The sequence below is a fragment of the Neoarius graeffei genome, chromosome 10 (genome assembly GCF_027579695.1).
Source record: "Neoarius graeffei isolate fNeoGra1 chromosome 10, fNeoGra1.pri, whole genome shotgun sequence".
Classification (NCBI taxonomy): domain Eukaryota; kingdom Metazoa; phylum Chordata; class Actinopteri; order Siluriformes; family Ariidae; genus Neoarius; species Neoarius graeffei.
The window spans coordinates 71,754,884-71,781,857 of record NC_083578.1 but is presented as its reverse complement, the minus strand read 5'-3'; the positions used below and the strand labels follow the sequence as shown (position 1 = coordinate 71,781,857).

Below are 26,974 nucleotides of genomic sequence, written 5' to 3'. Positions count from 1 at the left end.
GATTAATACCATGATGCCCTGCAACCGTGATATTTTTAGACCGGCTTATCATACCGTGAAAATATCAAATCATAACACCCCCAAATCAAGCAAAGCACGTTTTGGGAATTGTGCTTTAGAGCTAGGTGTCCAGACAGTGTAACAATGCTGTTTGGAGTGGATAAAAAGCAATAAAGAGAGAGTTGTAAGTAAAGACACTGAGTGTGAAGATAAGGACACTGATAGCGGATGCCTGAAGGCTACGATTTTCGGAAGTGACGCGGCACAGAGACGCGTGAGGAGGAGGAGAGGGAAAAAAAAAAGCACCCAGCGCGATTCACAAAGCACCCAGACGCTTCAGATTAACCCACGGGTTCCTTCAGACCGACAGGTAGGCTCTCTCCCGCTTGCATCTGGTCTTAGGTTCGAGGATGTTCGGTCAGATAGAACTCATGAGCGAATTTGACTTGGATTAGTTCAATGAATTGAAGCCGTTTCAGATCCACACTGCAGCCTGGCAATACACCGAGTAGCTCTATCAAATATACATGATATGAGCTGAAAATAACAAGCTCTGTCAGCATTTTAATCACCCCGTGTTGAATAAAGACCCGCGGAAAGCATTCGTTTTATTCCTAAATAAACATGGAGCTGCTAACAGGCTAAACCCTCCGACTAGCCAGCAGTAAACGCGTTGCTAAGATACTGCTTGCATTGTACCAGAGGTTGTGCCAGTTAGCCACTGAGCTATCAGCTAGCATAGTCATCTAATGGTTATTTTTTTTTGCTTCAGTTAAGCTAACCGTCATTTTCGTCTTCTTATTTACATATTGGGTCAATTATTATTTTTTCTTCAAGATTTAATGAGAGATTTTAGCCGTTTATTAAAATGCACTTCAAATTCTATCGGGAGCAGCTAACATGAGCTCTAATACCGAGAACTGTGCATTGGATAGAAATGCTAGCTCGCTAAGATGGCGAACGACATGTCCTGCACAGAGTTTGCGTCTGGCTAGTTCAGGAAAGATTATAAAAGGAAAAAAAAAGATGTGTAGTTGTTTCTGTTGTTAGGTAAGTAATGTGGTAATTTTAAGATGTTGAAACTAGCTCTCTTTTTTTTGCCTATTTATTTATTTATTTATTTATTTATTTTAAATCCGGACTATATTTCTTTCTTCCTTGCAAGTTAGCTAAGATTGAGTTCTTGCTGGTGACACCTTTTTATTTATTACAAGTCTCTTATTTTTGTTTTACAAGAATGTACAGTTTTTTATTTATTTTATACGATAAAGCAATAAAATGTTTTTTTTTTTTTTTTCCCTATATCCACTGATTTGTCCTTGAGGACAGTGAGCTTTCAGGTGTTGAAATAGACATGGCATATGTTTAGAAAATCAGCAATTTAACCACCATAACCCTTTGAAAAACTCTCTGAATATCAGCTAAAACTATCAAAGTTCTTAAATAATATTTAGGATGGCTATTGTTTTGTGGATTTTAGCATGGATTTCTGTGGCTTGTGGCAATAATATAGAATTGTACATGATCAAAGTTGATTTTAGCTTGGGGTTTACATTATAAGAAAGAAAGACTGACAGTGACAGATTAGGTTGGTTACAAATTGGTTCAACTTATTCACATCTGTAAAATACAGGCCTAGGTGAGATCTCTGGGAGTGGTTTTGATGTATTACATGTTGCTTTATTTTTGCATGGTGAGGTTGACATTTACATGGAATTGCCCTCTTCAAGTCTTTCAGTCCCAGCTTTCCACAAAATTTCTGAAATAATTCATGTTTTCTGTTTATATTCATCTCCATGTGTTCGGAGTCCTTCATCATTGGCCTGCCAAGACGTCTTAAAATGCAAACTCTCTGTCTGTCTCTGTAAATAATGTATTAAATTGATGATTATTTTTCTTCATGCTACTTTTCGTTTCTGAAAACCTGTGTGCTTTTAATAAGCAATGTGGAAGTTCATTCATTCTTGTGACTGTACTGAGATGTGTGGAATGCAGGAAGGGAAAGTAACGGAGTGCGGTATGTGACTGGTGTTGAGTTGGCAGTCTGAGGGAAACAGAGCTGCCGACTCACTTCAGGGAAAGAAGCTTGTGCAGGCTGAAAATGTGGCTACACGTCGCCAGGTGGCGTCATAAATCCTATTTGCATATCAAACGTGTTGCATGAAGAAGGAGGATTTTTCTGAAGATGGACAGAATACACGTTATTTACCAGCTGGGAGGTCCGTATCGTGAAATGCCGTGACCGAGGTCTTGAAAGTACTGAGTGAGGCCCTCTGTATTCAAGGCCGAGGTCACGGTATTTCACCATACGGACCGACCTTAAAGTGCCATTCCACCATTGGATGTATTCTTTGGCATAAAATACAATATATTTTATGACAACATGACTAGACAGAGAAATCTTTTAGCTTCAAAATGATATATCAAACATGATTTTTTGACGACAAGTATATTAATTTTGCGACCAAAGTCACCTACCCTTGATGACGTGATGTCATCGGCAGGTTCTCCTTCTTGTGTACCATGTGTCGGTCTATTTTTAGACCAGGAAACCCCCAAAGTGAGAGTCATTTCTCCTCGTATATGGGGGCCAAAAAAATTGTGAAAAATTGAGTTAATCTTTCAGTTAGCTAGATTTATTGGTATTATTTTTATCGCGTTCTATCTGCTATTGCTGATATGTGCCACGTCACACGTCACGTGGTACACAAGAAGGGGAACCTGCCGATGACATCACGCGCGGAAATTAAAAGGGTAGGTGACTTTGGTCGCAAAATTAATATACTTGTCGTTGTCAAAAAATTATGTTTGATATATCATTTTGAAGCTAAAAGATTTCTCTATCTAGTGATACCATTTATATATGTTGTCAAAATATATTGTATTTTATGCCAAAGAATACATCCAATGGTGGAATGGCACTTTAAGCTGGTAAATAATATATTTATTTTTTTCTTTACCAAATTCTAACAGAAAACGAGAGCGCCCGAAAGGGAAAACCAAGCCGAGCTGAGCCACCATTTTCAGTCCTCATTCTCGGCTGTAATGCAAATTGCTTCCTCCTTGGTATACAAGTGCACGTCCATGGCAGAAAAAAAAACTACATTTTGCCGCCTATGTAGTCCCCTATTTATACAAAATAGGAGTCATTCAGGATTCAGCCATGTTTTTGCTTGGCGTTAGTAATAGTTACAGGTTTTTAGCTTTCTCCTGAAATGTTTTTTCTTTTATTTCTTCTTCTTCAGGGTAGTAAAACTCGCTTTTGCTGTGAAGACTGTCATCACTATCCATGATGTAAAATTAATGCTATTCTCCTGAGAAATGCTGGCAAAAATGTATAATATTCTTGATAATCTTATAAAAAAATATATATACGTATAAATGTTGCCAAAATGCTACTGTTTGTTGTTATGAACGAGCGAGTCACCAGAGGTCCGTAAATGGGGTCCGTATCGTAGGATACGGACCCGCTTGCCAGCCAATCAGAGCGCAGGATTTGATGGAAACCGGACCGCGAGAAAAATTATTTACCAGCTTGGAGGTCTGTATCGTGAAATACCGTGACCGAGGTCTTGAAAGTACTGAGCGAGGCCCTCTGGGCCAAGGTCAGTATTCAAGGCCGAGGTCACGGTATTTCACCATACGGACCGACCTTAAGCTGGTAAATAATATATATATATTTTTTTCTTTACCAAATTCTAACAGAAAACCAAAGCGCCCAAAAGGGAAAACGAAGCCAAGGCAAGCCGCTATTTTGAATCCTCATTCACAGCTTCCTCCTCGGTATACAAGTGCACTTCCATGTCGGGGGGAAAAAAAACCTAAATTTTGCTGCCTATGTAATCCTCTATTTATACAAAATTGAGTCATTCAGGATTCAGTCATGTTTTTGCTCGGCGTTGGCAACAGTTACAGGTTTTCGGCTTTCTCCTGAAATGTTTTCTTTTATTTCATCTTCCTCAGGGTAGTAAAACTCGCTTTCGCTGTGAACACTGTCGTTATCGCTATCCATGCTGTAAAATTAATGCTATTATACTGAGAAATGTGAAAAATAAATGTTGACAAAAAATTGCTACCCTGTTTGTTGTGAATGAGTGAGTTGCCAAAGGTCTGTAACCAGGGTCCGTATCGTAGGATTCCGGACCGCACGTGAGCCAGTCAGAGTGCACGATTTGATGGAAACCAGACTGCAAAAAAATATATATATTTGCTAGCTGGGAGGTCCATATCGTGAAATACCATGACCGAGATCTTGAAAATACTGACTGAAGCCTCTGGGCTGAGGTCCGTATTTTCAAGACCTCGATCACAGTATTTCACGATACGGACCGACCTTAAGCTGGTAAATGATGTTTTATTTTTTTTCTTTACCAAATCCTGACAGAAAATGAGAGCCCCCGAAAGGGAAACCATATTTAGAACAAACCTGGTACAAGCTCGTTTTCAGCTTTCTCCTGAAATGTTTTCCTTTATTTTGTCTTCATCAGGGTAGTAAAACTTGCTTTCGCTGTGAACACTGTCGTTATCGCTATCCATGCTGTAAAATTAATGCTATTATACCAAGAAATGCGAAAATAAACCATCAGGGTTTATAAGGCAGTTTGTAACATGTTGCCTCTTGCCTGTTTATGGTCAGCTCTGTGTGTTGTACACAAACCAGCAACAGTTTGGACGGTAAATGCATGTAAAGGGGAATATCAGTGAAATATTCTTTTTCATTAGCCATGTCAACAGCTTGGTAGGAATATTGCCTTTTTTTTCTGAATAATGGTAAAAACCTGAATATTTTGTGCATGTAAGTGTAGTGAGTGGGCTGATGTGTAGCTCCAGAGCTGCTTATTTGAATAAGAGAGCTTAGTTAAAGTGAGGTGATCAAGTGTACTTTGTAACGACAATGTGCTTTTGTGCAAATTAAGTCTAAAACTTGAATTTATTATCCCAAATCAGAAAAAGTTGGGACTGTATGCAGGGTTTTCATTAGTAAATGATTCGGTTGTTTTTTGGGCAAATGCAATTTTCCCATAATTTGTTCAAACTTTCTCATCAGACTTATTTGATAAGGAATGCCGTTACTTGCACGCCATTTGGTTGCTGAGGCTGTGTACGTGCGACTAGATAAAAGGTGGGAACCGATTGGCTAATCCTTCTTATATCGTCCAATCATTTAGCACGTACTAAATTATAGCATATCACGTGGTTCCCACATGGTAAGATGGCGACCCTATCCTGTATGGTATAGTGTGATGGCAACTGCGAAAAAATGAAAGCGAACGCTGTTCAAGTTCGGCTTTGCAGAAAAAACTGGTAAGTCTAGCGGAAAATGCCCAGCAGTGTTCTCCACGGGCGCTTTTAAAATGGTGCACCGCCACGTTCTAATTCTGGCCCACCAGCCTTCCCTTTGGCCAAAAAAAAAAGTAACTTAATCAGTGTACACCAAATAAATCGTAATGTATTCGCTTTATTATAATTTTGTAACTATTTAACACGCAGAAGACCATTAAATGAATGCATACAGGGCTACCTGAAGTGGCCAAAATAACTAGCCAGCAGCTAAATAACTCTGTGGGTGCACACGCAGGTTGTTGTCGCGTTATTGTGTAACAGTTACGCTTATCTATCGTCTTTTGTGACCATACACAGTTACAGTAATCATATAACAGCACACACATTAGTTAAGTTCAGGTTTTTTTATTTTGCGTATCTGTGATCGTGTAGGTGAGAGCTGTGTTTTCCCGCTGCTTCAGTGTTTGTTTACTGCAGGACTTCCAGGTTCTTGGGTCAAAGGACCCGAACTACGGAGGCCGGGGTGGCTTTGTAGTGCCAGTCTCGGGCACGCGCACCAGCTCATGCATGGATTGGAGTGGTTTCACCCAATTAACATTTGTGTATTGTAAAAAAAAAAAAGTATGCATTTATTGTAATTGGGTATTTTGTTTATGCCTGGAAGTTCATTTATTTTTCACCCACAGAAAAAAAAAATAATTAATTCAGGGATGCGCAACAGGCGCATCAGTCTCAACTGAAATGTCAAAGGAGTCTCACATTGACAATAAAGATATGTTACAGTAAGAGTATTAATTTTTTGTAAAATGATTTTAACAATGATTTGGCATTTCCTATCCATTTATTGGCCAGTTTCACTGTCAAAAAAGCCCAAAGTCCATCAGCTTCAGGGGGACGAACCGCCGCCTTTTAATTTTGAAAAGTGGAGAACCCTGCCCAGTTTGCATTTTAAAAGCTATTGCTATTTTGCATGTTTGTCATTATACATTCAATTTCTTCGTTCTGCAAGCGTTCGTGTTATGTTCCGATTTCCTAAATCTTGATTGGGCTTTGTGGCATACGAACTGTAATTGCCATGAGACCCAGGAATGACTGCTGAATTTCTGTTTCAGATGGACCATGGAGAGCTAACGATTGGCTGTTAGAAATTGCAAAATTCGTTGAGGGTTGTTTTACAATCAGGGGACGCAAGCTAAAAATCACATTTAACACTTATCTTCAATATCAAAAGGCTTGACTAAATAAACTTGGTTGTTTATTGTAGCCCTGTGATAGCTTTATTTACCATGCAAAAAAAAATTTGGTGTCACGTTATTTTTGGTGAATGTATGGCAATATGTCATATTTAGCAAAATTACTCGTGTCTAGGGTTGGGCGGTATCCAAATTTTGATACCTTTAAACTGTCTGTGTTTTCCCGGGGTATATGGTATTACCGAGAAAAAAATATTTTGTTTCGGCCTACTGTGTAACGTGCGCCTATACCGGCGGACCTTGTCCAGACCTGCGCCTATGCCTCAAATGTACTATTTAAAAGCAGCATAGCGAATTGTGTGCATTGTGGTATGGATTAAGCAGCAAAGTGAATTTTGTGCATTGATGAATGGATTAAGAGATATTTCAAAGCATCACGCAACTCTTCCTTCATCTTGAAAATAGCATTCAACTGTTGTTTACATGTCTGCGTTGAAACGCCATTTGCAGCACTATTTCACCTACTCCATCAAAAAAAAGTACACGATGAGCAGGATCATACCCTTTCAAGCATGGGAAATAAAAAAAAAAAGAAAAAGAATCAACCAACACCCAAGTCCGTTTAGACTGCGCGATAAACCATATTCTTCAGTGCAAATGAGGCGAACCTAATTCAAATGCGTGATAGCTGCACAAGGCAAAATCATATGGGCCCACGTCATGCCATGGCGGGGAAATTAATAATCAAATGGCCTTACCTTGCTTAAAACGTTGTCTTGATCACATAACTCCTTACAGTTATTCCACTTAAATCCATACGGTTTAACACACCCAACAAAGATAGCAAGCGCATTGCTAATTCCCACCAGAAACCTAACAGTTTACGCTACGATGTTTTCTTCCATTTCTTCAGTAGATGACATTTCAAACGTTTATTACCCACATCCCAAATGTCATACGTTTTATTATTTTACCTTGTTGTTACTCATGTAACCTACTCAAAACACTCAGATTGGAGGTGTTCCCCTCTCGCGCCGTGACCGTCTTCTTACATACTTTACACACAGCTTCATCTGTGTTTGCTGGCTCTCCCTTTTCGTTTGGTTTGAAACCAAAATACTGCCACACTGCCGATGTTGTATTTTTTTTTTTGCCACTAACTCGTTATCTTGACTTGCCATCTTTCAACCGCAGTCTCAGTCTCTTGCGAAGCTTTCTGTCAGACTCCAAATGTCACGCAGGGTTGCCATGGTAACGACATAAACAACCCTGCACGCGATGAGAACTTCTTTAGGAAATTGATAGAATTAGTGAAAATACGATCACACAGTTATTCGGGATGATCTTCAGTTTATTATTTTATATTATGACCTCATGTACTCCATATTTATTTAGATATTATATATTTTTTTTAAATGACGGTAATGAGACCGATACCGTTGGTACTTTTGGATACCTCGGGATACCTTCTTACCGTAATACCGCCCAACCTTACTCGTGTCATTTAGAAAAAGTGCTTTTTTTGACCACAGGTAGCTCCAAAAGGGATGCACTTAAATCATTCTTTATACCGTAAAACAAATATTTGGTTCCATATCATTGGAAACATAGTTAAGTTTTAATATTGAATGCCAGTAAGTTTTCAGACTATTTTGATCAAATTAGTATGTAATTGTTTAAAAAAAAAAGTCCTCTCCAAGACAGCTAATTTTTCAATATAAAAGATCTAAAATGATTATTTTCATCCTAAAATGTGGTCAAGATATTGGGAGATAAATATTAGAGACAACTAACACAAAGCTTACAGCCTTATATTTAAAAGCACTATGGAAGTAGTGGATTCTGAATTATCAAAAAAAAAAAGTCCTCTCCGAGAATCACTTCATTTGTTTCTCCCAGCCCTGCTTAAAGGAACAGTCCACCGTACTTCCATAATGAAATATGTTATTCTCTGAATTGAGACGAGCTGCTCCGTACCTCTCCGAGCTTTGCGCGACCTCCCAGTCAGTCAGACGTGCTGTCACTCCTGTTAGCAATGTAGCTAGGCTCAGCATGGCCAATGGTATTTTTTGGGGCTGTAGTTAGATGCGACCAAACTCTTCCGCGTTTTTCCTGTTTACATAGGTTTATATGACCAGTGATATGAAACAAGTTCAGTTACACAAATTGAAACGTAGCGATTTTCTATGCTATGGAAAGTCGGCACTATACCTTCTGTGCGCTTCGACAGCGCATTGATACCTTCACTTGGAGTTGTACCTTTTTTTTTTTTTTTATATATATATAGACAGGGCAGACGGACCAGGGCATTCGCCCGCCTGGCCGTGCCCGACGAGGAGCGCTCTTGGCCAGCTTGGGAGGCAGACGGCAGCCCCTCCTGGAAGTGTGGTTTTACCATGGGCCTCATGCGGAAAAATGACAGTCCCAGTTTTACCATGGGGCTCGAGTTGTACCCTTTTTTTTTTTTTTTTTTTTTTTTTTTTTAATATAGACAGGGAGGACGGACCAGGGCATTCGCCCGCCTGGCCGTGCCCGAAGAGGAGTGAAGGTATCAATGCGCTGTCGAAGCACGCAGAAGGTGTTGGTACGCCTGTCATTATAGTGCGGACTTTCCATAGCATAGAAAATCGCCACGTTTCAATTTGTGTAACTGAACTTTGTTTCATGTCACTGGTCATATAAACCTATGTAAACAGGAAAAACGTGGAAGAGTTTGGTCGCATCTAACTACAGCCCCAAAAAATACCATTGGCCATGCTGAGCCTAGCTACATTGCTAACAGGAGTGACAGCACGTCTGACTGCGTCTGACTGACTGGGAGGTCGCGCAAAGCTCGGAGAGGTACGGAGCAGCTCGTCTCAATTCAGATAAGAGCATATTTCATTATGGAAGTACGGTGGACTGTTCTTTTAAAGCTACACTTAAAAGGATAGTTCGGGATTTTTGACATGAATCTGTATGGCATCCCCATCAATAGTGTCGTGCAAACACACTGACTTACCCCTGACAGCATCCTGTGAGTCCAGTTCTTGTCCAGTTTTGGTCCAGACGAAAGTAGTCCGGCAAGTTTGTTGGGGTCACGAAAGTAAAACGTTTTTCGTCTCAAAACAGTATGTGTTCAAAAGAGTGATATATTTGCATCACAAAACCGTTGCCAAATAAAAAAGTCAGAAATCGCTTGGCACTATTTTCTCTCCCTTCTTATCACTGCGCGTTGCCGCCAGGTGACCGCCACGGCTGTTTCATTCATTGTTTTAGTGATGGGAATTTCGGCTCTTTTTCGGGAGCCGGCTCTTTTGGCTCTTCTTACTATAAGGAGCCGGCTCTTTCGGCTCCCAAACGGCTCCTGAGATTTTATTTTTGATTTAATTGCTGCAATTAACTAGTTAATTAATTACATTATTTATATTTTATCAATAGGATGTTTTCCATTTTATTTTGTAGTTTTTGTAGCCATTGTAAAGCTTTGTAAAGTATAGCAGTGTAACAATGTTCTAGCTATAGAAATAAAACTTACTTACCAATTAATAAATTATTTTCTCACAAACATAATGCAAAACTGTGTTATATTACCAATATAAAATACACAGAAGACCTCAACTGTTTATCCTTTATGGCTTTATTTCACACTCGACCTTGAACAAAATGCCACAAAATAAATTATGAAGTATAAATCAGGCCTAACAAACTATGAAGCAAAGTTGGAAATTATTTTAACAAACACAGAACAATGTGCAACAAAATATGTGGCACCTTGAGCACATGTAAAAAGAGAAAAAAGTGCCGCACTCTGCTCCACCAGTAATGAGAAGCCGCTGGAACAGCAGATATGCTCCTGTTATAATGACTGCTGTCTCGTTGTATACCGCAGATTAATCTGGCCATGCCAAGGCGGTTGCCGACCGAACCTGTCAATTTATGAGCGACAATTTATATCATGAGCTTTAGGAATTCACGGCAACAAAACAATGATCATGGTTGTCAAATAGACAATCATCCTTCAGCTGAGCTGAACTCTGTCTCTCTGTCTCTCTCTCTCTCTCTCTCTCTCTCTCTCTCTCTGTCTCTCTCTGAGGCACCTAAGGACAAAAAACTAATTCGGCTCCCCAACTCTGCTCCCACCGAAGAGCCGGCTCCCGTCGTTCACTTCAAAGAGCCGGCTCTTTGAACCGGATCATTCGCGACCGACACGTCACTACATTGTTTACTGCTAGCAAAGTTAGCGACAACATGTCTGACTACGACGGTGAAACGTGTGCGGAGATTCAGCCACATCTTTTTTGCTACAGCCTGGATAGTCGCAAGTGCGCACCATTTTCACAAATATAGTATTGTATAGGTTATAGAAGGTGATAAATTTGTCGCTGTTCTTGCTCTCAAATTAGCTTGTTAGCGCCGCTGATCTGAACTCCTAATCACTGCCAAACAATGGGAAAGGTGTTGATTCCTGCACAGATGTCAACATGACAGCGCGCAGTGATACCGAAGGAGAGAAAATAGTGCCAAGCGATTTCGAGGTCTGACTTTTTATTTGGCAACGGTTGTGTGATGCAAATATATCACTCTTTTGAACACATACTGTTTTGAGACGAAAAACGTTTTACTTTCGTGACCCCCTGGACAAGAACTGGACTCACAGGATGCTGTCAGGGGTAAGTCAGTGTGTTTGCACGACACTATTGATGGGGATGCCATACAGATTCATGTCAAAAATCCCGAACTATCCCTTTAATCTTATAATACAAACTATTACACATGCCTATGTTCATATGTGTATTAATTTCCAAAAGTGCAGATTTGATAGTTTTTTTTTAAAAACCAGTTTGAATCAATTTGAATTTTGGACCCCTGTGATACAAACTTTGTACCCTGATTGTAAAACAACCCTTTTCGGCTTTGCCCCCCCGCCCCGGACCCACATGGGTGGCCCCCGTGACCCCCAGCCTAATCTGTTACTTTTCACATTTCATCTGTTGTTTTCCATACTAATGAAAACCCTGTGTATGGAAAATGCAAAAAAAAAAACCACAAAAAAAAAGCAGCGATTTCTAAATTTACTTTGACTTTGATTTCATTGCATACAGTATGAACCCATGATAGTTCATGTTTTATCTGGTCAGCATCATTTCATTTAATATACATCCATTACAGTGTTTCAGGCCTCCAACACATTCCAAAAAAAGTTGGGACGGGGCAATTTAGGGTTAGTAATGAGGTAGAATAATTAAATAACGATGTGATTTGAAACAGGTGATTGTAATCATGATTTGGTACAGTCAGTGTCCAGAAAAGGCCTCGTCTCTGAGGAGAAAAGAGAGGCTGAGGATTTCCAGTTTGTCAAGAAATGCACGAGAAAATTGAAACGTTTAAAAACGATGTTCCTCAAAGAAAAAAAGAAGAATGGATTTAGATAGTTCACCCTCTATGCTGCATAATGTCATTAAATGATTCAGGGAATCTGGAGGAATTTCAGTGCCTGAAAGGACAAGGGCTCAAGCCTAAGCTGAACCATGATTCCTCAGACGGCACTGCATCAAGAACCGTAATTCATCTGTAGCTGATATGATCACGTGCTGAGGATTCATCTCATTCTCATCTCATTATCTGTAGCTGCTTTATCCTTCTACAGGGTCGCAGGCAAGCTGGAGCCTATCCCAGCTGACCACGGGCGAAAGGCGGGGTACACCCTGGACAAGTCGCCAGGTCATCACAGGGCTGACACATAGACACAGACAACCATTCACACTCACATTCACACCTACGGTCAATTTAGAGTCACCAGTTAACCTAACCTGCATGTCTTTGGACTGTGGGGGAAACCGGAGCACCCGGAGGAAACCCACGCGGACACAGGGAGAACATGCAAACTCCGCACAGAAAGGCCCTCGCTGGCCACGGGGCTCAAACCCAGGACCTTCTTGCTGTGAGGCGACAGCGCTAACCACTACACCACCGTGCCGCCTGTGCTGAGGATTACTTTGGCAAACCTTTCTCAAGCACTACATTATAGAGTTACATCCACAAATGCCAGTTAAAACTTTACTGCATAAAAAGGAAGCCTTTTGCGAACTGTGTCCAGAAGTGCTGTCGACTTCTTCTCTGAGGCCCCTGGAATGGACCATCATACAGTGGAAACTTGGTTTGTGGTCAGATGAATCAGTATTCCAGGTCTTTTTTTTTTTTTTGGAAGAAGTGGACAATGTGTATTCTGGACCAAAGGCAAAATGGACCATCTGTCATGGTATGGGGTTGTCAGTGCCCTTGGCAAAGGTAACTTAGACTTCTGTGATGGCAGCGTTGATGCAGAAAAGTACATTGAGATTTTGGAGCAACATATGCTGCCTTCAAGATGACGTCTTTTCCAGGGAGATTTCAACAAAACCACATTCTGCACACATTACAAAAGCATGGCTGTGGAGGAAGAGGGTGCCTGTCCCCAACAGAGAATGTGTGGTGAATTTTGAAATGAAAAATGACAATGATGACCCCGTACTGCTGTATACCTTAAGCCCTGTTTGCAGGGAGAATGGGACAAAATAACACCCGACTCATTTCATCACCTGGTGTCTTCAGTCCCTAAACATCTTTTAAGTGTTGTGAGAAGGAATGGTAATGTTGTTATAAAGTGGTAAATGCTTTATGGTCCTGTGTGTTTTTGTTTTTTTTTTTGGGGGGGGGGGGGGAAGAGTGAGATTCTGGACCCCAAAGGCAAAAAGGACCATCCAGACTGGTACCAGCAACAAGTCCAAAAGCCAGGGTCTTGGTGATGGTTCTTTGTGAATATGCCAGACCCTCCAGGATTTCGCTATGTTGCGATTTGCAATTTCAACACAAATTCAACCAATCCCCGTGAATTCAGGGTGGTGTTGCAATTATATCCAATCACCGCAACTTTCCCGCAAATTTGACCAATCGTTGGCATCGTCTTGAGGTGACGTCGACAAACTACCTTCCGCCTTAGTTCCGTGTATACGTTCAAGAGAAGCAGCATGTGCGCAGTGTTGCCAGATTGGGCGGTTTTAAGTGCATTTTGGCAGGTTTTGAACATATTTTGGGCTGGAAAACGTCAGCAGTATCTGGCAATATTGCATGATGTGCAAGTCAGTGTTTATGCCTGTCACAACCGACCGTACGTGCTCCTACGGCCGGTCTACGTGCAAAAAACGCAAGAAACGCATGGAGGGCGCACGTGTGACGTGCTGATTTTTGAGCTGTAGACTGGCTGCAGACCAGCCGCAGAGGTTCTTTGTCATGTCAAACAAACTCTACAGGCGCTTACGTTTTTTTTTTTTTTCAGGTTGCAAGACAAACTTGCAGCCAACGTGCGTCTTTCTCCATGAACAAAAAAAACCCGCAGCGATTTGGGAAACGCCAAAAATCGCACGGCCAAAAAATCGTACGTCCGGTTGTGACCTAGGCTTTATGTAGGCTTAAATTCTGTTACTGAAAGTGTATGTTTACAGTGAAGGATTGTGTGTACTTTATTTTTTTTATTTAATACAAGAAATTAATGGATGCCAACATTTTTGCCAAAATGGTATTTTATTTTCCATTGTTTAGGCAGCTTCAGCATCATACTGTGAGATTCTGTTCAAATTGTTTTTTCTTCTGTGAAGCCTGAGCCATTTATTTTATTAGTTTATAATTATTGTTTAATTTAGTCTTCAGGAGAGACTGCCTGCACACAGTACTAGTATTAATAGTTTTTTTTCTTACATGAAAGCTGAGGCATTTATATTATATTTTAAGGTAACTTCATGTTGTGCTGTGAGGTTCTCTGCACTTTAACTTTGGAACCAACAGGTGCATTTGGATAAGTAAAGCCTATTTTTCTGCACTTTTGTAGTCCTGGTAATCTTTTATATTGGTAAAGATGTTTATAGGACCATTTCTCAGTGTCTGTTTTTTTTAATCAATAGTTTTTCAGTAATAACTTAATATTTAACATATCACTCAATTTTAATCACAAAAAGAGAAAATCGCAACAATTTCTCGCAACTTTCACTTCCTCCCACAATGTAATCGCAACAAAAACCTAAAAAACACCGCAACTTTCATCACAATTTTTTGGAAAACCCCCTGCAACATCAGACATTTTAGCCCGCAACAATCACAAAAAAGGCCCGTGGAATCCTGGGGGGACTGATATGCTTTGTCCAGCACTGTTGTTTTTTTTTTTTTTTCCTGAAATTTGAGAGCCAAATCTGGACTAAATTGTAGTGTTGAAAGGGAATCTCTATTCGTGACTTTTTGTTGTTTTTCTTTTATCACTGGGTGTGTACAGACAATCAGATATAAAGCTCACAGGGCAAAAGTGAGATAAAGCGTTTCCGGCAATATGTAGCATAAGTCCCTTTAATAATAGAGAGGGAAAGAGAGAAACGGTGTCCGAAAGCTGAGAGTGAATTTTAAAATGACTTCTCAGTGAGACATGACCTCATATCAAGACTCCCACTCACAAATGACTTGCGGGTTGCTGTCGGCAGAAGAACGTTGCCATGCCTAATTATTTAATCAGTCGTTAATATTTCTGCTTTTCTGGGTGGACATCAGTTGGCACCCAAATATGATTAAAGTTCCACTAATAATGACAGGAGGAAAATTGTACTGCAGTGTCAACTTGACAGATTTTTTATTTTTTATTTATCTGTCTAATAACGGTTAACCAAATCAGTTTATAAGTCTTATTACATTTATCCCCGAGGCATGTCTCTCTTACTAGACGCTATCTCTATCCGAAGATAAGTATAGATCAGACCTGGGCATTTTCCGGCCCGCAGGCCGCATCCGGCCCTTTGGTTCATTCTGACCGGCCCGCGTAAGGTTAATTAGAAATTACAAAGTAAACGTATTTTCTAATTTTACCTCATGCATGGACTGAATAGTGATTCGTACAACCGGTTTCTTCTTTTTTTTTTTTTCTTTTCTGAATGTGCATTGCTTTTATTTTGAAGTTGTGTTCAACAAAAACACTGTGCGCGACATGAACATGACACGAAATCCCACGAAACCTAATCCCGCGATAACTACTTCCGTAATTTGTCCAGACCAACCACAAACTTGTACGTCATCCTTCAAACGGTCCAGTCAGTCACACAGTGTGACGTCACCAGCAGGCGCCCGAGCCGATCTATAGATCCGATTCCTACACCGAATCGACGTTGTTGCGAGCAGGTCACAAGAAGACTTTAGCCCCCAAAATGTCCGCAAAAAGAAGAAAGGTAGATGCCGAATGCAGGGCTTTCAACAAAACATGGACTGCTAAGTATTTATTTACTGAAGTCAGAGATAAAGCCGTGTGTTTAGTTTGCGGAGAGCAGATCCGAAAAACTGAAAAACACCAAATGAGGTGATTAGACTACAAATGTGGGCATCATTATTATAATATGATGTATCTTGTTTGATATTTGGAGTAGAAAGACAATATTGTGATGTCTTTATTGTGTTTTGGGGTGAATGTAACTGAAAAAAAATGGTACAAACGTTCACATTTTGTTAACCATTGTTTTGGGAAATTTGATTGAATAAATTACATATTTTTCGTAAGGCAACCTCGTTTTTTCCATACTCTTACCAGTCTTAGCAGCTTGTAAAAACAATGTTATTTATTGCTTTATATAAAGAAATACAATTAAGGGGGCGTCGTGGCTCAGGTGGTTAAGGCGCCATACCATGAATGCGGGCGACCCGGGTTCGATTCCGGCCCGAGGTCATTTCCCGATCCCTTCCCGTCTCTCTCTCTCTCCCGCTCATTTCCTGTCTCTACACTGTCCTATCCAATAAAGGTGCAAAAAGCCCAAAAAAATATCTTTAAAAAAAAAAAAAAGAAATACAATTAATATTATGCAGAATTTAGTTCAGCCTTTTGGTCCGGCCCTCCACAAAATTTTCTGTTTCTCATGTGGCCCCATGGAAAAAATAATTGCCCACCCCTGGTATAGATGGTAACCGCCATACACAGTCTTGTATGTCACAGGTGTGCACAGATCTGCTACGTCATTTTGTGCGTGTTTGTTTCCCCACAGCGGTCCAGGACTGCATTCCTCCAATCTGCCACTCTTCCTTCACATTACAGTGGCCAGTTTTCCAACATATTTTCTCCCCGCTGCTCACCTTTTATCGCTTGCTCAGTTTGTTTCCTACTGCAATTTAAACAGCTCTATTTTATCAAGGTAGGGTGCTGTGCATGTCTAATTTGGTGTTGACTATTTTGAGTATGCAACAAGGATTTGATTTATGTGTTCCTCCTCCTTGTTAAACAGCCGGTTTGGTTAAATATAATCTCTGTTTCTGACGTCACTCGTTCAGGTGTATGACGTGCATATAGGTGTGGTCTTGTCTTCACACTGGTGGCACGCTGCACGGAGCACTCTGGCACGCAGAGCTGGGACTCGGGAGGGGTGTGTGTTTTAAGTTTCTTTTTCCATCACTGAGGAGGAAAGGAAAGTTAAGCCCAGTCGTGGTTGAATCATAAGAGGCAGATACCTTGTTTCTGGTTGCTATTTGTTTGCTTAGGGAGTCGTTGACGTGGGAAAACGCACACTCGGGAGAGCTTCTGGATTTCAGCACAGAGCAGTAAAGCTAAAAAGGACACAGTGACTGCTTTTGACTTGTATACAAGTAAAGTTGGGACGGGAAGGGAATTGGCAGTTTTGCAGTGATCCTCAATTCCTGATATCGTGAGGTACAGTTAAGCTCTTGATTTTCACTTATTAGTGGATGTCTGGAAATTAAACGACCTTGATTTAATTGCCTTTTCCTCTTCTTTCTTTAAAAAAATTGTATTTTACAACATTGCTGTTTGCTTCATGTCCATTTACCTAAAGAAACCAAAGGTAGCGATGAGCAGAACGTCTCCTTGTACAATATTGAGCTGTGTGCCAGACAGACAGTAATTCAACCGAATTGGATTTGCATCATGGTCGTTTTGAGCAAGGGAAAGGGAGCCTTGTGGGCATACTTTGCTAGTTAGGCATACACACAAGTCTATGCTGAAACGTCCCAGTTTCTAAAACCCGGTTGCAGGATTTTCCATAAACTGACTTGTATATTTATCTGCAGAAGTAATTTAAAAAGCACAGACCGGCTCAATGGCTTCTTTTATATGCCGTGGACATAAAATACTCCTTGGAATAAGGAAACAGGAGGAAGGCTGTTTATTCCTTTTCCAGATTCTTCCAGCAGCATTTTTGGAAGTGAGCGATGAGAGCAAGATGGAGTGAGTGTAAGCGTTTAGGAAATTACCACGTCCAAGTGTGGATGTGGAAGTTTGGCGTCGGCGTCCTTGCGTGACCCTGCGCTGACAGAGGCCTCTTTTTGACACGCAAGCATTTGCAGAAGGGGTGAGAGGAAGAGAGGGAGAAAAGGAAATCTGGGAAGAGCAGAGGGAGAGTATGTGCGCACGTGTGCTCAACAGTACTAGAATATACTAAGAGTAAAAAAAAAAAAAAAACCTTTTGTTTCGAAAAAGGAACAAATCCCCCAAATAAGTATAGAAAGAAAAAAAACTGCACGTTCCTAGTATCTGTGTGCTGAGTATTACATTACATTCAACATGCTGACCTCCTTTTGTGTTTAACAGAATAACAGACGAGTCTAAAGACTGAAGTCCACTCGAGCTGTTGGAGAAGTGGATTATGGCGAAGAAGAACAGTCACAAGGGTAAGTCGTGTAACCAGTATCATTCTGCGCAGTACGTTTCCACTGTGTTTGGTTTTTGTGTACACTATCCACAAACCCCTCCTAACTAAGCTATATCTCTGTCCTTTTCCTGTAGTACAGTGTATGCATACTGTACATCAGACACTAATAATTGGGCCATTAATAACCTTGGGGCAGGAGGGAACTAGGTTGTGCGACTCGAGTTAATCTGAGGCACGTCTCTCTTTGTCTGTGATGTCCAAGGGCATCCACAGTTTTCTCTCTGTACAAACAACTTTGACATGTTGACTCTTGCATGTCAGCACAATGTATTATCACATGGCCCTGACTGCCTTGATACGTGTTCCACTAATCGTTTCCACAGAAATGATAAAGTTCATCTCTCACCTCCGTTTAATTACCGGCTATATTTCTCTCGCACTCCTTCAGTCATTAGTGGTAGTAGGTCGGTAGAAGTTGGAGCTGGGACGTTGCGTCAAGATCAGCCCTTTACTTGGTTAATTCTGTACACGTTTAACTCAAAGTTTTCAACCTAACAATGTGTAGTAAGTCGAATTTTCTGATTTTGGCAAAATGTGCTTTGCGAACAAACCGTTTTCCAGTCCATGCAGAAAATGCTGAAATCTGCACTGGGCTACCATAGAATCCGTACTTTACGACACTGACCAAGCATGTTAGTTAAACTGGAAATGCATGCAATGAATTGATGGTGGTAATAAAACCAAGCAGCACATATGGACTGTAAACCGAATGCTCAGAGGGTAGTAATTCCGCTTTTATTCTTTTCTCCATGATTTAAAGCGTTCAACTTGGTCTTCCAGTACTTTACTAGGATGGCTTAAGCATTAATCACAATTTAAACTATGGCCCACACCAGACTGGGTTTTGAAGTACTCCCCTGCCCTGCACAGTGTAGTGTTTTTCCTGTTCCAGTGCACCTCTTTCAACACAGGATGGGCTGTTAATTAGTTGACTTAGTTGAAACGGTGAAAACACGAATATATGCAGGACAACTCCAGAACCAGGGGTAGGAACGTGTGCTCTGAATTCATACAGAGGTAGAAGAATCCCTAGCCTGTTTTTTGTTCAAAGATGAACAGAAAACAGAACTCCTCTCTCATTGACTGATGCAAATATTTAGTATATACAGTTGCAGTCAGAAGTTTACATGCAGGTCCATGAATGTTGTCATGGACATGAATATCATGTCACCTAATATTTGGTTAAATGTCCCTAAGCAGGTTTGACTTTTAACAGATGCTTTTGGTAGCCATTAACAAACTTGAATTCCGGTTGGGTATTGGACCATGTTCTTGGCAGATTTTAGTTCAGTTAAATTTGTGTTTCCTGGCATGGACCTGATTTTTAAAGTGCATATCACGGGTAAATTCAGGAGCAAGATCAATGTAATTCTCCTATTTTATATTAAACTTTGGTCAAATATCTGTCACATTTTGCATTTTGTGCCCCTTTTTTTTTTTTTTTACCTTGCGCAATACCAGAAAAATTCAGTTGAAATCAAGCCATTTGAGGCGAATTGGTCCGGCTCTGAAAAAAAAAAAACTTGGCATTTGGATTTCTCGGCAAACGTTGATTTTCGTGACGTCACCTCCCTTTGAATCCTACGTCAGCGCTGGTTTGTTTATGAGAAAACGACCTGGTGGTTTTCTGCAAATTTCTTCAACGTTATCGTGTAATTATTAAAATGGTTAACAGATGTATCGTAGGAGGGTGTAGCAACTCCAATCATGATGGGATTAGTGCTCATCGTTTTCCAAAAGACCGGACAATGAGAGAGAAATGGGAGCGCTTGGTCTACACAGGCTGTGCACTGAAACCGTGCAAGCTCGCGCAGCCTGCTGGCGCTTCTGCAGGTAACGTCACGAATCTGGCTCCAGACTCCCTTGGGATTTTTCCAGACATGTTTTTGTTGTTTTATTTTTTTCTGCTGTAGACAGATGGCCTTGTGCAAAATTACCCTTCTGGATGAGTGTGTAAAGGGATGTACTTTCATATTTAAAAAAACAACCTAAATTGGTCCAGAATATGCACTTTAAGCACAGTTCACATATTTTCGATAGGAATTGTTTTAAGCTAAATGTTAGCTTGCTTTATCCAGTCCATAACCAGCTTTGATGTGTATTTGGGGCCGTTGTCCTATTGGAACACCCAGTTGTGCATGCCATCCACTACTGGTTCTATTGGCAGCAAAACAGTCCCAGAGCATGATGCTACCACCACCAACATCTGGTAGTGTTCCTTTGTACCCCTGGGTCATTGTGGCCAAACAACTCCGTTATTGTGTCATCTGACCATAAAAGTTTCCTTCTTTGTCCATGTGGTCAGCTACAAACTTGTCTATTTTGGAGCAGGGGCTTCTTTCTTGGATGGCAGCCTTTTTAGTGCCATCCAAGATGATGTAAATTGGTGATGTAAAATTCTCTTGGCGGTAGGACAGTGTTCCAGCAGCTTCTAGTTCATGGCAGGCCTGTGCCTTGGTGCTTCCTGGGTTGTTCCTGACCATCTGAACCAATTTCCTCTCAGCTGAGGGTGACAGTCTGGTGTTCTTCCAGCAAAGTGGCTCCACCTCCCAATAACTTGGACTTGCATACAGTAGTTTGAACTGATGATTTTGGAATTTTCAGTTATTTAGAAACACCTCCGAGAGACATTCCTGAGTTGTGTAAATCTGTAGCCCTTTCTCAGATCTGCACTGAGCTCCTTGGACTTTCCCGTTGTACTCTGCGTTGGTCAATCCAATGAGTGCTGTCAGACAGACCCTTTATATGTTGGCAAAGAGAAGCTACCAGTTTTAGTCAATCGTGATCGCGAACAGGAAGTCAAGAGGCCTCGGCAAGTTAAAATCTTTTGAGAATCGGGAACACAATTGCAGAGGAAACCAAGCAAATTAAAGTCCAGTATGTTTAGCCATCGTCTAACTCTCTTGCTAGCACATGCAACCACCTTGCATTTAACAAATCGAGAGAGACATGCTCAAATAATATATTTTTATATGGGATGTGACACCCGAAACACTGCTTAACAACTTGCTGACTTTGCATTGAGGGCGCAAACTCGATGTCCTCATTAGAAATGATGTTAGAAGGGGGTTAGTCTGTATGCTGTCCCCGAGTCTATGTTAATGCACTTGGTTGACTTGCTGCACATTTGCATTAGATTTGCTGCTCCTTTGTAGTTGACCCAAACATGTGACTGGTAAGGATTTTGTGCTTGGTAGACTAGCTAATAAATCCATGATTTGTCCAGCCCTGTATTAGCAATGTTGTCTTATTGGAGGAATTCAACCTAATTTCATTCAGCACATGATCTGATAAACACTTCAGAACTGAATTGGATTATTCGCACTGACACGTCAGAGTCACGTCGCTTCCTCTGGCGGGAAACTTCAGAAAGGCAGTGAGGCGAGGTAACGACTTTCTAAACATTTCAACTAATTGGATGGCTTTATTGGTGAATTATGCCTCCAAAAAGGAACTTTTCAGCCGAGGAAGGCGAGGACATTAAAAAGTCACTCGACTTTCTGGCGGAGGAAGTTTCTCTTATTAAACAACAGAAAACCATCATGGACCTGGTGACGGAAGTGAAGTCGCTAAGGCTGCAGAACGCCGAGAAGGACCGGCGTCTCGCCCACCTGGAAAGCAGAGTTGCCAAACTAGAACAGTACGCCAGGATGAACGACATCATCGTCACTGGGATTCAGGTTAAACCCAGGTCATATGCAAAGGCGGTGACAAGGGAAGGAGAATCTGACGAACTAGGCAGCAACTCTGTGGAGCAACAAGTGTCGGCATTCCTACACTCAAAGGGACTCGATATCGATCGCAGCAACTTCGAGGCCTGCCACATTCTACCCAGGAGAGACAAGGAGAACACCGCCATCATAATGAGGATCGTCAGTCGAAAACACAAAGCTGCATTGCTGAAACAAGGAAGGAAACGGAAAGGGACAAACGTCTACATCAACGAGCACCTGACAAAACGCAATGCTGACATCGCCAGAAAAGCACGTCATCTGAAGAAGGAAAATAAAATTCAGTCTACATGGATCACCAACTGCAAAGTATTCATCAAGCTGAACGGTACACCGGAGGAGGCGAGAGTTCTGGTCATACGAACAGAGATGCCTACTAGTACGGATTGGCCGTATTTTGTACGGAAAAGTTACGTAAATACGATGTTACGGCAAACAGTGTTATTCTGTACGGAATTATTATAAAGTCTTAAAAAATTCCAGTGAGTTGTTTTTAAATGTCCAAGCGACTTTTTCAATCCATGCGCGATTCACGGCTATTTATTTTTATGACAACCGCACATGCTGTGTGTGACATGCGCAGATTCCGCACATTCGTTTGCGCTATTTTCGATACGGTAGAATGGCCGTGCATTACACCCAGTCAAAAGGGCAATGGATACGCGCACTGCAAACTGTGTAGAACTGACATTAACATCACTCATGGTGGTCGCGATGACTGCATGCGGCATGTCAACTACAAAAAAAACATATGGAGTATGCTGAAATGGCGAGTCAGGCGGAAAGTAAATCTGGGGGTATCCAGCAATTTTTTTACGAAATCTGTGGATGAAAAGACACGGAACGTGACACGTGCTGAAGCGGTGATGGTTGACCTGTGCTTGGAGTTGAACTTGCCAATTAGTGCCATGAAATGTGAGTTAAACTTATTCAGTTTCTTTTTACATGTCTGATTTTTATTCACTGAAATATCAAACACTGGCTGCACTTCTTTAATTCAAAGTCTTTTCAGTGTTGCAAGTGCAAATGTACATGTAGTATGATCAAAAACAGAATTTTATGATTAGTGCTGGGATTGTGGCAAAAAATTGATCATTCCACTGTTTTAAATACAATTATAAATGTCATTTTATTCAATGTCTCTTCTGAAGCATTATGCTGAAGTATTTATATATTGGGACATTAAGATAACAATGTCGGACTCTCTTTGGTATGAAATAAGAATTTTTTTTTTTTTTTAATTTTATTAGACTCCGTTAACAGGTAGAACATTTTGCCAGGCAATATAATATAATACTTTTGAGGAGTTACATTCAATACCAATGATTGGTAGTCAACCGTAATGTCTGCAAACAGGGAACACTATTGTATTTATAAAAATGTGATATATTGTATGCTCTAGAAATTTATTGAGTGGAAATTCAGTTGAGATGGCTGCTCGCGTTTTGTTTATTCAATTCACACAAAACAGTTCTTTTTAATAATTTTAAATGCTAAGCATATTGGTATAGATACCTCTTTATAATGGAAATGCGCATAAATTAATGTTACTGAAAGTCATTCCAAAATACTGAAAAATGTTTTCAAGAAAACTGAAATTCAAAATTTGGGGTAGGGATCTCTGTACGAAATATTGAGGACTTGGACAAATACCAGTGATGGCTTTCGGGACTGTAAGGTAATCAATACCGACGTGACGCTACACCAAACTCAACCATGACACACACCGAAATAAATCTTTCATCCATTATTCGGAACACTACTCGGCTAACGCAAATGCTTGTTGTTTTTATGAAAACCTGGAACTGAAACCACATGAATTTACTGACCATAAACTATTGGATCTAGAAAATGAGACAGATCCGGACAATTTTTTTTTTCTCAGCCATTAATGACAATTGCCACTATTACACAGAGGAACAGTACAATCAGTCCACTAAGGCTGTGGGAAAATTATCAGTAATACACTTCAGTAGCAGAAGCATGTACGCTAACTTCAAACACATCAAGAAATACTTAAGTCAGTTTACTCATCCATTCAGCATAATTGCCATATCGGAGACCTGGATTGACCTGGAGAAAGGAGTGGATTTTGAACTGGCTGGATATGAATTTAATTATATAAACAGGAAAAATAAAGGTGGAGGAGGAGTGGCGGTGTATGTGAACTGTAATTTGAATTATAAGCTAATAGATGGCATGACAACGGTGATAATTTATTAGAATGTTTAACAATTGAAATTAATATTGAAAAAAGTAGAAATGTATTAATTAGCTGTGTGTATATATAGAGCGACAGAAATTGAAATTTAAAACTCGCAGTGCTAGGAGAATGTTAAAAATGTTCAGTATCTCTATTTGTGGAGTAAAGCTATGGAACAGTTTGAATGTGGAGCTCGTGAAATTTACAACTATAAACCAGTTCAAAAAAAGGTATAAGGAACAGATCTTTGAGGTATAGGGAGGAGGAATTACAATAACATTCTATTGATAATAAGTGTATATATATTTGTGTATGGGTACGTACGGATATATATTTATATCATGAGTATTTTGTGTGCGCGCGCGCATAATTATGATATGGGTGTCTGTGTACGTATGTGTGTGTGTATATAAATCTCCTTCTCACCCCCGGCGGGGGGGTGGTATCCATGTCATCCTCAAGCTCGGGTCCTCTACCAGAAGCCTGGGAGTTTGAGGGTTCTGCGCAGTATCTTCGATGTTCCTAGGACTGCGCTCTTCTGGACTGAGGCTTCAGATGTTGTTCCTGGGATTTGCTGGAGCCACTCTCCCAGTTTGGGGGTTACTGCCCCAAGTGCCCCCACTACCACGGGGACCACGCAACCCTTGACCTTCCACATCCGTTCCAGCTGCTCTTTCAACCCTTGATACTTCTCAAGTTTCTCATGTTCCTTCTTCCTGATGTTGGCGTCAGCTGGGATCGCCACATCTATCACCACCACCCTCTTCTGCTCTTTGTCCACCACCACTATGTCCGGTTGGTTAGCCAGGATCTGTTTGTCAGTCTGGAAGCTGAAATCCCACAGAATCTTGGCCCTGTTGTTCTCAGCCACCTTCTGTGGTATGGCCCATTGGGACTTGGGTATTTCTATTCCATACTGGTTGCAGATGTTCCTGTATACTATCCCAGCCACTTGGTTGTGCCTCTCCATGTACGCTGATCCAGCTAGCATCTTACACCCTGCTACTATGTGCTGGACTGTTTCAGGGGCTTCTTTGCACAGTCTGCATCTTGGGTCTGATCTACTCTGGTAGATCCTGGCCTCTATGGCTCTTGTGCTTATGGCCTGTTCTTGTGCTGCCATGATTAGTGCCTCTGTGCTGTCTGTCAGTCCTGCATTATCCAGCCACTGGTAGGATTTCTTGATATCAGCCACTTCCTCTATCTGACGGTGGTACATGCCATGCAGGGGTTTGTCTCTCCAGGTTGTCTGTTCCTCCTCCTCCTCTGCACTCTCATCAGGGTTCTGCTGCCTGAGACATTCACTTAGCAGTTCATCCTTTGGGGCCATCTTTCTGATGTATTCTCGGATTTTCGATGTTTCATCCTGGACCGTGGTCTTGACGCTCACTAGCCCTCGGCCTCCCTCTTTCCGCTTAGTGTATAGTCTCAGGGTGCTGGACTTGGGGTGGAACCCTCCATGCATGGTGAGGAGCTTTCTAGTCTTGATATCTGTGGCTTCTATCTCCTCCTTTGGCCAGTTTATGATACCAGCGGGGTATCTGATGACTGGTAGTGCGTACATGTTGATGGCTCGGACCTTGTTTTTACCATTCAGCTGACTTTTCAGGACCTGCCTTACTCTCTGGAGGTATTTGGCTGTGGTTGACTTCCTTGTGGCCTCTTCATGGTTTCCATTAGCCTGTGGGATGCCAAGGTACTTGTAGCTGTCTTGGATATCACCTATGTTGCCCTCTGGTAGGTCAATCCCTTCAGTCCGGATCATCTTGCCTCTCTTTGAGACCATCCGGCCACACTTGTCCAATCCGAATGACATCCCTATGTCATCGCTGTAGATCCGGGTGGTGTGGATCAGCGAGTCTATTTCTCGCTCATTCCTGGCATACAGCTTGATGTCATCCATGTAGAGCAGGTGGCTGATTGTTGCCCCACTACGGAATCGGTACCCGTAGCCGCTCTTCGTGATGATCTGACTGAGGGGGTTCAGGCCTATGCAGAACAGCAGTGGTGATAGCGCATCTCCTTGGTATATGCCGCACTTGATGTTGACTTGGGCAATGGGTTTTGAGTTGGCCTCTAGGGTTGTCTTCCACATTTCCATTGAGTTCTGTATGAAGGTCCTTAGGTTCCTGTTGATCTTATACAGTTCCAGACATTCCAGTATCCATGTGTGTGGCATTGAGTCGTAGGCTTTCTTGTAGTCAATCCAGGCAGTGCACAGGTTGGTCTGTCTCTTCTTACAGTCTCGGGCGACTGTTCTATCAGCCAGTAGCTGGTGCTTGGCTCCTCTGGTGTTACTGCCAATTCCTTTCTGTGCCTCGCTCATGTATTGAGCCACATGCTTACTCATTTTTGCCGCAATGATGCCTGACAGGGCCTTCCATGTTGTGCAGAGACAGGTAATTGGCCGGTAGTTGGATGGGATGGGTCCCTTCTGGGGGTCCTTCATGATTAGGACTGTCCTGCCTTGGGTTAGCCATTCTGGGTGGGTCCCATCCCTCAGCAGCTGGTTCATCTGTGCTGCTAGGCATTCATGGAGTGCAGTTAGCTTCTTCAGCCAGTACGTATGGATCATATCGGGGCCTGGTGCTGTCCAGCTCTTCATCTTTGACACTCTTTCTTGGACGTCTGCCATTGAGATGGTTACTGGTTCTTGTTCTGGGAGGTTGCTGTGGTCAGCTCTTAGGTCCACTAACCATTGGGCATCGGTGTTGTGTGATGCCTTTCTTTCCCATATGTCTTTCCAGTATTTTTCCAGCTCAGCTTATTTATTTATATATATATATATATATATATATATATATATATATATATATATATATATATATATATATATATATATACACATACACACACACACAT

The 26,974-nt window shown here is 41.3% G+C and overlaps 1 protein-coding gene across 3 annotated transcripts in view; it reads left to right on the top strand.

Annotated features, from left to right (window-relative positions):
• The first annotated feature begins 294 nt into the window (after positions 1-294).
• The window catches only part of spats2 (spermatogenesis associated serine rich 2), a 104,985-nt gene continuing 78,305 nt past the window's right edge, over positions 295-26,974 (top strand). Inside the window, exons 1-2 of one of the 3 annotated variants that reach the window (XM_060932197.1) lie at positions 295-370; positions 18,058-18,137. In XM_060932197.1, the coding sequence (XP_060788180.1) occupies positions 18,113-18,137 (25 nt within the window). In that variant the 5' untranslated portion in view covers positions 295-370; positions 18,058-18,112. Of the gene's footprint in view, positions 371-16,822; positions 17,161-18,057; positions 18,138-26,974 lie in introns of those variants that run through there. The other 2 variants (XM_060932198.1, XM_060932196.1) reach the window with 2 other exon arrangements.